This window comes from Hibiscus syriacus, unplaced genomic scaffold, assembly GCF_006381635.1.
Source record: "Hibiscus syriacus cultivar Baekdansim isolate YM2019G1 unplaced genomic scaffold, ASM638163v2 tig00112523_pilon, whole genome shotgun sequence".
NCBI classification, from domain to species: Eukaryota; Viridiplantae; Streptophyta; class Magnoliopsida; order Malvales; family Malvaceae; genus Hibiscus; species Hibiscus syriacus.
The window spans coordinates 1,045,370-1,057,847 of record NW_024063355.1 but is presented as its reverse complement, the minus strand read 5'-3'; the positions used below and the strand labels follow the sequence as shown (position 1 = coordinate 1,057,847).

At 37.1% G+C, this 12,478-nt stretch overlaps 1 protein-coding gene across 1 annotated transcript; it reads left to right on the top strand.

Annotated features, from left to right (window-relative positions):
• Nucleotides 1–5,496: 5,496 nt before the first annotated feature.
• LOC120181405 (PAMP-induced secreted peptide 2) lies at nt 5,497–6,696 on the top strand. Its single transcript, XM_039186536.1, has 3 exons — nt 5,497–5,836; nt 6,389–6,450; nt 6,556–6,696. Exons 1-3 carry the CDS (start codon nt 5,590–5,592, stop codon nt 6,694–6,696), a joined length of 450 nt encoding a protein of 149 aa, XP_039042467.1. The 5' UTR covers nt 5,497–5,589.
• Nucleotides 6,697–12,478: the final 5,782 nt, after the last annotated feature.

Genomic DNA, 12,478 nt, shown 5'->3' with positions numbered 1-12,478 from the left:
GAAAGATGAAGACTTTTTATCTTTTCCATCTCCATTTTCTCTTTATTTTCCTATCTTCTCATTTTCTCTTCCTCCCTCATCTTCAAGTTTCTTAACAAAGGTAAGCTCTTAAGCCCATTTCAAGTTTTATTTTCATTCTTAACCCCTCAAGCAATATGAATTTAACCATTCAAGCCATGGGTTCTTTGTTTGCAAGATAAAGTTGAGGGTTTTATCATTCAAGTCATGGTAGGAGATGATTTCTAGCTAAAGGAGCTCAATTTCGGGATTCAATCATCAAGGTAGTGTATTTCTAATCCTTTGGAGTATTTAGATTCCATAAATTAAAGTTTTTGCTAAGATTTTAGTAGTTGATCATTTTAGGGTTCATCTTTGATTTCTCAATTAAATCACGTCTCTTGGCTAAGAGTGTTTCCCGAGCCTAAATACCCATTTTTGGCTAAGAGTATCGATATTTTACCTCAAAGTATCGATACTTTCCAAGAGTATCAATACTTTCAGCAACATAATCCATTTTAGTATCAATACTTTTCAAGAGTATCGAAACTTACCCTGTAGTATCGATATTACATCTCGAGTATCGATACTACGCACTCAAAATGATCATACTCGAATCAATTAAGGTCCGTAAGAGCTTGAGGTGGTCCGTAAGGATAAGACTTAGTTCGTCAGGGACGTAAATGGCCAAAGGGGCCTAGAGACACTCATGAGAGTGGGTTACAGCCAGAGTAACCACAATAAGTATAACACATTCAAACATCTTCAGTGATCACGTATCAGACAAATATGGTTGAAGGGCCAACGTACCGGATGTACCAACGAGAGGTACGAATAGGTAATCACACTATGAGATAATAGTGTTATATACCACAAGAGTGACCAAGAATGTTGGACGTTTAGATATTCTTTTAATTCGATGGTGAATTAAGGGGAAGTGTAGGATTAACGAGTATAGCATCGCTACCCAGAAACGAACCTAAGTCAGATATTGGGCCAATCAGAACCCTAGCCAGTAAGCAATAAAAACAATAATCATCTTGAAGTCTCGAATCACATAGAGATTTCCCTAGAGTCAAAAAATGACTAAAATATCCTCTATTAGTGTATAACCAGCAGTATATATAATCAATAATAACTCAGTAACAGAAACATAATCAGTAATAGTAACAAATAAAACAATAATAGTTAGGAATGTCATAAAACTAGTCTTTGTGTGACACTTGGGAAACAACCAGAACACCCGGGTTACTCTAGTAATAGGGCGATTGTCTTGTTTTCATGTCAGTTCTATAGCACTTCATTGTCGACTGGGCGCTAGATGCCCCAAGAATCAACGGAGTAAGTCGGTGGGTGTACGTTTCCGATACAGAATTTTGGATCTTACCCAGTGGTGCTTCAGCAATGCTAGATGGGTGCGTGAGCTCCGGAATGCATAATCACTCAGTCTTACCATGATGTCAGCCACAAATTATTATTTATTGTGTTGTATCATATATTAGTATCTGTATAGTGGAACCAATATTGCTTTCAGATAATGTATACTAGAGTTAGTCTGGTATTCAGACAATGCACAGTAGATTCAGTATCGCATTCAGGTAATGCACAGTAGAATAAACATAGCTTTCGGATAATGTATAATAAATACAGACATTAGGGTTAGAGACCCATACTTCAGAAATAGAACTAAGCCTTAAGTAGGTAGCACTTGACTAGATCATGCATATACCTACTGCTTTGTACTAGATCCTCAGCATGCTTGGGTTTATAAATTCTTATAATGCTCTAGTTTAGCGATTATACTACTGGGCTTTGTAAGCTCAACTTTCGGATTTTTTTTGTAGGCATGTTAGTAGCATGAGCACTTCGAGGAGCACAATCGCAGTAGGACTTTTAGCATCTCCTTCAGAGTACCGTACTATAATTTAGTGGACATATGTATTCATAGTTCTTTACTTATGTATTCAGATTATTAAACTCAGAGGTTTATTATTTGATTTTAAATTATGAACCACAGAGCCCCGATTTGTAAAATAATTTTATACAATATTTATGTTTTATCTATCATATCATTTAATATGTTTTAAGAAAATAAATGAACAGATCTTGAGAATCAAGGGTTGCCTCGGTAGCTCAATGTGACACTATAGACCCATTTGGATTTAGGGTGTTACATTTAGTGGTATCAGAGCATCAGGTTGAGTCGGTCCAGGACCCAGTGGTCAGTATTAGTAAGGTGTCAGTGAATACACGCCCTTAGGTACTGAAAGTACTTGTATAAGTCTGAAATCCTAATGGTCTTTTATTCCTTAGCCCAAGTTTCAGAATTTGCGATAGTAAATTTGAACATAATTCAGGGAATCAGATAGAGAGGCGAGCCTCTTACCTAGTAAAGTCAGTAAAGGAATTCTGCCAAGGTAACGATTTTGATGTCCCGTCAGGTACAGGCGTCGTAAAGGCGACCTTATTCAGAGGTTTAACTTTCACTCTCAGAGAGGTAGTGGACATTACTCCTAGAGCACAGACAGTTCAATTAACCACCTTAGGTGCGTTAGTGCCAGCAGAATCCCTAATAGAGAGGATAAAAATTTAAGGGTTCTTTGTTTATAAGAGAAAGTTGAGGGTTTTATCATCCAAGTCTTGGTCGGGGGTTGATTTCTAGCTAAAGGAGCTCAATTTTGGGATTCAATCATCAAGGTAGTGTATTTCTAATCCTTTGGAATATTTAGATTCCACAAATTACAAGTTTTTGCTAAGATTTGATTAGTTGAGCATTTTAGGGTTTATCTTTGATTTCTCAGTTAAATCACGTCTTTTAGTGTTAAAAATATGTTTTTAAGACACCTAAAAACCCTAAATAACTTACTAGAACTTCATAATCAATTTAGAACTCAAACAAAGTCATTTGGGTGAATTTCAAGTGTTTCTCGAGCCTAAAATACCTATTTCTGAGTATCGATGCTAGGATGAACAATATCGATACTGGATGAATAGGGATAAAATTTAGGGATTTCAGGCCAAGAGTATCGATACTTTTCAAGAGTATCGATACTTTACCTCAAAGTATCGATACTTTCCAAGAGTATCAATACTTTCAGCAACATAATCCATTTTAGTATCGATACTTTCCAAGAGTATCGAAACTTACCCTAGAGTATCGATTCATACGCACTTAAAATGATCAGATTCAAACCAATTAAGGTCTGTAAGAGCTTGGGTGGTCCGTAAGGATAAGACTTAGTCTGTGAGGGACATAAATGGCCAAATAGGCCCAGAGAAACTCGTGAGAGTGGGTTACAGCCAGAGTAACCATAATAAGTATATTGTGTCCAAGCATATTTAGTGATCACGTATCAGACAGATATGGTTGAAGGACCAGCGCGCAAGCTATACCGACGAGAGGTACGAATAGGTAATCAGACTGTGAGACAATAGTGTTGTATACCGCTAGAGTGACCAAGAATGTTGAACTTTCAGATATTCCTTTAATTCGAGGGCGAAATAAGGGGAAGTGTAGGAGTAGCGATTAGAGCATCGCTACCTAGAAACGAATATGAGTTAGATATCGGACCAATCAGAACCCTAACCAATAAGCAGCAAAAGCATTAATCATCTTGAAGTCTCCAACCATTTAAGCGATCTCAAACAATTTGGGTCAGATAGTGATACGAAGTTGATGTCACACGATTATGTAATGAAGTAACCCAAGGTATTTACCCAAGTTTGTCACTTCTTCAAACCCAAAAGCAGAACTAATCTGATCTTTTAAAGTAGTAGATATATTCCTAGAGAAAAAAATAGTAGTTTTGGGAATGCTCACCTTCTGACCGGAAGCATCACAATTTTTTCAGCGTAGACTGAATTACCTCAACTTGTTCCATCGAAGCCTAAGCAAAAAGTACCATATAACCTGCAAAGAAAAGGTGAGAAATTCCTGGGCTAGACACTGAAGTGCGAAACGGTTTCCACCGCCCTACCGACATCTCTTTTAACAAGTTAAAATTATTAATATTATTTTTTAGAAATTAATTCAATCTACATAAAGTAAAAGTATTACAAGCTCTCAAATTAATATAAATAGAAAATAAATTTAATAAAGAACAATATTTACTACATTGTATATTTATATAAAATTTCATGCGTTAATTACATTAAAGAAAATTTTTGAGAGATTTGTATTTTCTATTGCTGTTTTTTTTAATGAAAAGAAAGAAAACAAGCTAGAAAGTAGTCGCCTCCTTCCAACTCAGCTGTCACGAGCATCTCCAAAGAAGGCCAGATTTATCTCGTGGATCATGAAAAATGTAAAATGATTCTAAACTAATTTCGCCATAATATATAGGGTAAATTATGTATTTAGTATCTAGACTATTAGTTTTGATATGTTGTAGTACTCAAACTTTCAATTTTTTTAAAATCATCCATAATATTTAGTTTTTGTTTCATTTTAATACTCGTCGTTAAAAACTTAATGAACAGACTCATTGGTAACCGCGTCTATATTTCCAGGTCGTCGCATACGTCAGCCAATGAAGCACATACTTTCCAGGTTGCACCTTTTTTGACCCCCTGCACGTGATTATGGCATCTGTTTCATCAGAAAATATCTTAATCTCCCCAAATCTATTATGGGCTATTTGATTTCTTCATCCTTTGATCTCCGTTTCCCGTTTCAATCTTTCGATGGGCCTGAAACTCAACTATGTTGGTTGACTCGTCATCTTCTCGTGGTTCACCGTTCGGATTGGTCGTTCGTCCACTAGCGCTATGCCCCATCAGCTCGTTCGTTAAGTTTTTAACGATAGGTATTAAAATTAAAAAATTAAATGTCAGGTATGATTTAAAAAAAATAAAATTTAGTTACTAAAATATACCAAAATTAATAATTTAAGTACTAAACACATAATTTACCCTAACATCTATTATTCCATTTCACTCACTCACTCACGTGGAACATGTATCAATGGCACCGAAAATATTTAATTTGTGACATGTTTAATTTGTTGAAGTTGTTTTTTTTTTTTCTTTTTTCTTTTACTTTTCCAAAGAATAAAAACATTTGCATTTAGATTTGACTAATTAATCAGTCTTCAGTCAAACCTTTTATTTTCCCACGTAACCTCGTCAAGCTTGTAATTAATTCCCGAAGGCCATGGGAATTCAAAGATCCTTTGCATGTTCTTCTTCGCGACGCAGCCGGTGGAAAATAACATAATTTCGCGGCGACTCAGGCCGTCAGTCAGGCGGCCAGAAGAAAAAAAATTCTAAGAATCAACACTTCGATTTTAGCTTCCCTCTGCCTTTTATTTTCCATGAAATTCAACATTCCAACTTAGAAAAACAATATCGTTCTTTACTACCCTTATTTAGTGATCTAAGTTTCCTCAGCAGAAACACATCTAAGTTCAACCACGTAAATCTTTAGTCAAAAATAACCTACCACATATTTCCTCATTGATCGTTATAAAAAGAGCGCAAAGATTCCCGTTGTTCTACACCAAAAACTCCAGTTAACGTGCTTTGATTTTGCTCTAAAGATTAACGTACTCCTTTCTCTTCGTCAACTCCTTAAATCTTACTTCTTCCAATAGCATGGATGCTGCAGTTAATCAATCTCTTTTAAGCTTTGTTTCTATTATTTTACTGTTAAGCTCCATTGCCCTTGTTGCCGAGGCTCGTGATCCTTTCAATATCCTGATGTCTGAAAAATTCGCCGGCGGTAGTGTTTCCCACATCTTTGATATTGGCTTGTACCTTGGTACAATCAAAGAGTCAGGTCCAAGTCACGGCGAGGGACACAAGTTCACCGATAGTCTGACCTTTGGAGGCATTAAGAATGTTGGCTCGAGCCCTGGTGTAGGGAATAAATTAATCGATTCCGACTCAAATCCTGGTGTGGGAAATAAGTTTACTGATAGCTTCACCCTAGGTGGCATTAAAAACTCCGGTTCAAGTCTTGATGTTGGACATAAGTTAATTGATATTCAGATCATTGGAGGCATTAAGAATGGAGGGTCGAGCCCCGGCGTAGGGAACAAGTTTACCGACTCCGGTCCGAGTCCTGGTGTGGGAAATAAATTTACTGATAGCTTCACTCTAGGTGGCATTAAAAACTCCGATTCAAATCCTGATGTTGAAAATAAGTTGACTCATAGTCCGATCATTGGAGGCATAAAGAATGGGGGGCCAAGCCCTGGCGTAGGGAGCAGGTTCACCGACTCCGGTCCGAGTCCTGGTGTGGGAAATAAATTTACTGATAGCTTCACTCTAGGTGGAATTAAAACCTCCGGTTCAAGTTCTGATGTTGGAAATAAGTTAACTGACAGTCAGATCATTGGAGGCATGAAGAATGGGGGGCCGAGTCCTGGAGTAGGGAACAAGTTTACCGACTCTGGTCCGAGTCCTGGTGTGGGAAATAAGTTTACTAATAGCTTCACTCTAGGTGGCATTAAAAACTTCGGTTCAAGTCCTGGTGTGGGAATTAAGTTAATTGATAGTCAGACCATTGGAGGCATCAAGAATGGAGGGGCGAGCCCTGGTGTAGGGAACAAGTTTACTGACTCCGGTCCGAGTCCTGGTGTTGGAAACAAATTAACCGATGGCCAAACTCTTGGAAACATTAATAACGTCGATCCTAACCCCAGTGTAGGAAATAAGTTTACCAACTCCGGTCCGAGCCCTGGTGTGGGAAACAAATAAATATATAACCGAGACTCTTCAAGGACTCTGGTCCGAGCATTGGTGATAGCAAAGTTCCCGGTGGCTTCCTATAACATAACGAAAAGATTGCTTTTACACTATTAAGTTCGTTTCTTTAGTTCATTTTTGTTGATTTTGTGGTTTAATAATTTATAATGTCAATTCTTATTTTATACTGTTATTACAGTTGTTCTATATCTTCAGTATTTGGGTTTCAAATATATAATATATTAATTTATATATTCTGTATCTACAACTCTTAGTTTCAGAGATTAGACCATTCATTAGTTAATGTGCATGTTTATTATTAACCATACAGTAATTTACGGGCTATTATTTTATCAAAAGAAAAAGAGAAAAATAAATTAGAATTAATAGAAAGGCATAGAGTCAAAATACGTTTATGTTAAAACACGTGTGAAACCTCATATCTTCTTATTAATAACTATTCCAGTACACTATATTTATATACAATTCGATTACATTAGCTAACATACTAACTACCTTATAACCAACTGCTAACTAATTAACAAATCTGTTAACTAACTCCTAACTTCTCAACACTCCCCCTCAAGTTGGTAGTCTAAAGACATCTTTGACTCCCAACTTGAAAATTAAATACTCATGCTGCTGTGCTCCCAAAGCTTTGGTTAAAACATCTGCCAACTGTTTTGCTGATGGAACATAAGTTGTGCTGATCACCCCTTCATGTATTTTTTCTCGGATGAAATGACAATATATTTCAATATGTTTGGTCCTCTCATGGAAGACTGGATTTGCCGCCATTTGCAGTGCTGCCTTGCTGTCACAGTAAAGTCTGGCTGGTTGAAGATCCTTTACACCCAACTCTACTAACAAGCCTCTTAGCCACACAATTTCAGCTGCCACCATTGCCATGCTTCTGTATTCTGCCTCTGCTGATGACCTTGATATAGTATTTTGCTTCTTTGATTTCCAAGAAATTAAGGAATCTCCTAGTTTAACACAGAATCCAGTAACTGACCTCCTTGTCATCAAACAAGCTGCCCAGTCAGCATCACAAAAAGCTGTTAGCTGACATTGTCCTGCAGAAGACAACAATATTCCCTGACCAGGACTCTTCTTTATATACTTAACCACTCGAAGGGCAGCTTCCAAGTGTGATCTTTTTGATTGCTGCATAAACTGACTCAAATGGTGTACCACAAAAGTGATATCTGGTCTTGTATGAGTGAGATAGATCAACCTTCCTATTAACCTCTGGAAGACTTCTTTCTCACCCTGCAACACTTCATCATTTAACTTCTCTTTATCATTTTCAACCAAACCAGAATCATAACCAGTAGAAGTAAGCTTCACATTCTGTTCCATAGGAGTACAAACAGGTTTTGCACCTCCTAATCCTGTTTCTTCTATTAATTCTAGTGCATACTTCCTTTGGTTCAACAGAATTCCTTCACTAGATCTAAGTATCTCAAAACCAAGAAAATACTTAAGTTCCCCTAGATCCTTCATTCTGAAACTAGCATGCAAGATAACTTTCAACTCTTCTATCATGGCAGCACTATTTCTAGTAATCAACAGATCATCAACATATATAAGCATGACCACTATATTTGTTCCTTCTCTCTTTGTAAAAAGCGAGTAATTGAACTTACTTTGAATGTATCCAGCAGCAACCAACGCTTCAGTCAGCCTCATGTTCCACTGCCTAGATGCTTGTTTAAGACCATAAATAGACTTCTGCAGCCTACACACCATGTTCTCCCCCTGGCTGCAGAATCCTTAAGGTAGCTGCATGTAAACCTCCTCAAGCAAATTACCTTGAAGAAACGCATTATATACATCCATTTGAAACAAAGACCAACATTGCAATGAGGCAAGCACCAAAACAGTTCGAACCGTGACAAGCTTTGCGACAGGCAAGAAAGTTTCAACAAAATCCACACCTTCTCGCTGACTGTACCCCTTCGCAACCAAACGTGCCTTGTAACGTTCAATCTCACCATTGGACCGAAACTTGACCTTATACACCCACTTGCATCCAATGGGAACCTTACCCGGTGGCAAAGGAACGACACACCAAGTGTTGTTTAATTCTAATGCGTGAATCTCCTCTTGCATGGCAGTGACCCATAAAGGATCTTTAATGGCATCACTATAACTAGTAGGTTCAACAATGGAAGTGGAAGAAAGAAAAGACTGAGTGTAAAGTGGAAGATGAGAATAAGAAATAAGATCTGAAATGGGATAATAGCTAGAAGTGGATGATTGGCAAGAAACATACTCATTTAACCACAGTGGAGGCTTAGACACTCTAGAAGACCTCCTAACAACCGGATTAATAGAAACAGTAGAAGACCGAGAAGTAACAGATGTAAGAGACGCGTGATTACCAACACTAAGACTAGATTGAGAAGACAAATTGGAAAGATTATTATGTGCTGAAGACACATCTGACATAGGCAAATCAATGACAAAAAACTCTGAATCAGGTATAACAGGTTGAGAAGGAAATAACCTAGACACCAATTCAGGTGAATGAAAAAGAAAAGAATACTCATGAAACCTAACATCCCTACTAACAAAAAAAAGTTTTAGAAACAAGACTAAACATCAAATAACCCTTTTGAGTAGCTGAATATCCCATAAAAACCGAAAGAATAGCTCTAGGAAAAAACTTATCACGAGGCTTAGTATGAGTAACATAACCTAAGCAACCAAAGACCTTTAAATGTAACAAAGAAGGAGGCTTATGATGAAACATTTCATATGGAGATTTCCAATTAAGAATAGCAGAAGGAAGCCTATTAATTAAATAACAAGCATCTAAGACACACTCACCCCAAAACTTAATAGGTACCCGAGACTGAAAACGAAGTGCACGAGCTACTTCTAACAAATATTTATGCTTCCTTTCAACTACCCCATTTTGCTGAGGAGTATCAATACAAGAGGACTGATGAATAACCCCAAAAGAAGAGAAAAAAGAAGAGCATTCTTTGCTGAAAAATTCAGACCCATTATCACTACGAACTATTTTTATAGAAGTCTCAAATTGATTAAGGACCAAAGAAAAAAACTTCATTAAAGAGACAATAGCATCTGACTTAAGTTTCAGTAAATAGAGCCATGTCATTCTTGTACAATCATCAACAATTGTCAGAAAAAACCTATGACCACTATGAGTAGAAATTCTATATGGGCCCCACAAATCTATATGAATCAGTTGAAAAGGAAGACTAGACCGAGACTGACTAATTGGGAAAGACAACCTAGCTTGTTTGGCTAAAGGACAAACCGAGCAAGAATGAATAACAGAATAATCCAATTTGCAATCACTTAATGACATATGATGTAATTTGAGAAAAGAAGCATGACCTAATCAAGCATGTCAAATGGAAGTTTTATTATTAACAGAAGACATACAATGAGTTGTAACATCGAAAGGCACCTTAGAAGCAATACTAAGAAAAGAACCAAGAGACTGAAGAATATACAAGCCTCCTTGTTTCTTACCAATCCCCAGCATCTTGCCATTGAAGAGATCCTGAAAGATACAAAAATCAGGATAAAACTGAACAACACAATTTAAGTCTATTGTCAGCTTGGAAACAGATAACAAATTGTGAGTGAATGAAGGAACATATAGTACGTTTTTTAAATAGTGAGAATAATCAAACCAATAGGAACCAGTATGTGTGATAGGAAGGGTTTTACCATTCGAAAGATGAACAAATCGAGAGGTACAGGCAACAGAATTACTCAAGCATTCAAAACTAGACAACATATGGTCAGTAGCTCCAGTGTCAAGAATCCAGGTAATTGAATTACTTTTAGAAGCAGGTAAAGCACCATGAATCATACCTGCAAAGTTAGCCGCAACAACATTACTAGAATCATGAATATCCTTGTTGAGGAGCTCCAGTAATCGATTATACTGGTATGTGGTAAACATTGGAGCCAAGGGAGCAGGCAACGGGTAAAACTCAGAATAAGTATCATTCTGATCAGAGTTAGCCACCATGGCAGAAGAAATCTTCTTTGCCTTTGTGAACTTGAACTCAGGAGAAAAACCATTGAGCCTATAACACTGTTCACGTTTATGGCCACGAATCTTACAGAAGTCACAGACTCCATTAAACCTTGCACGTCGAGGATTAGAGGAATTGGAGTACATCACCGTCGTATCAGAAAGTGGTGAAACGCCTGAAGACAGATATCTCTGTGACTCCTCCTGAACCACCATTGAATACGCCCGATTAACAGAAGGGAGCGGATCCAGAAGAAGAATCTGGCTCCGAATGGCATAATACGTCTCATTCAATCCCATTAAAAACTGAAATAATCATTGTTGAAGAACATGATTCAAGGCTTGCGAAGAATCGACACAGTTACACGAAGAGACAGGAACTAAAGCACTGTACTCATCCTAAAGTAACTTCAGACGCGAATAATAGGTGGAAACCGATGAATCACCTTGAGTAAAGAGAGCAATCTCTCGATGTAAGAAGAAGATTCGTGAGCCATCAATCTTGCTGAAACGCTCATTCAAATCTTTCCAAACAAGTGCAGCAGTGGAAGCGAACACTAATCCCGCAGAGAGGTCAGCACTTACAGTATTCAAAATCCACGAGAGAATGATTGCATTACATCTATCCCACTGCGATTGCAAGAGTTCAGCGAAATTATCACGAACACAGTCACTGTCGATGAACCCTAACTTGTTCTTTGCTAGCAGCACGATTCGAATCGAGCGGCTTCAGAGGCTGTAATTCTCAATTCCCGTCAGCTGATGCGAAACCAATACAGTGCCAGGCGTATCCGACGGATGAAGATAGAGAGGATGCGAGAAATCGATCGATTCCATGGAAACGGATAGGAAAAAAAGAGCGAATCAGTAAAGAAATAGGGGAAAATCAGAAAGGTCGAGCCCCCACACGAGACCTTTCCTCTGATACCATGTTAAAACACGTGTGAAAAATACCTCATATCTTCTTATTAATAACTATTCCAGTACACTATATTTATATACAATTCGATTACATCAGCTAATATACTAACTACCTTATAACCAACTGCTGACTAATTAACAAATCTGTTAACTAACTCCTAACTTCTCAACAGTTTAAAGGGGAAGGGGAAAAAAAGGCAGTTTGACTTGCAAGAATTTTGGTGGTGGGAGCACCGACGTCGACCACCAGAGTAAATCCAAGAACCAACCCAGGTGGACATATGAATACACTCAACATATCAAAATATATACATAAAATAAAAATATATAAAATATGACTAAGGAAAGATAGTGTAACACTCCTAACCCGTATCCGACACGGATACAAATTCGATGTGTCATATTGACTTTTTAAAACTTTGACTCTTTTAAAAATTTTTGAAATTTAAAACTTTTCTTTATATTAAAGTTGTGAAACCCTTATATCAAAGTTAATACTGAAAACTCAAACTTACATTGGAAATAAATACTTGATAATTTACATTAGTGTAATAATATGTTTACAAATTGGATCAAAACATTACAATTTAAAACTTGGTAATACTTGCTAGCAAAATCACCAAAATAATAATAACAAAAACCTACACTTTAAATTGTCCTGATTTGATCTTCTATTGGAGTATGTTGTCCTCTTCTAGCTTTAATCCTCGTCTTTCTTTGAACCTACGTGTGAAACATTCACATGCTAAGTCGTTGACTTAGTGAGGCAATAATGAGTATAAAAGAAAACATTTAAAACAATTTCTAATTCAATCCATATAAAACATTTCATACTAAAATCATGATATA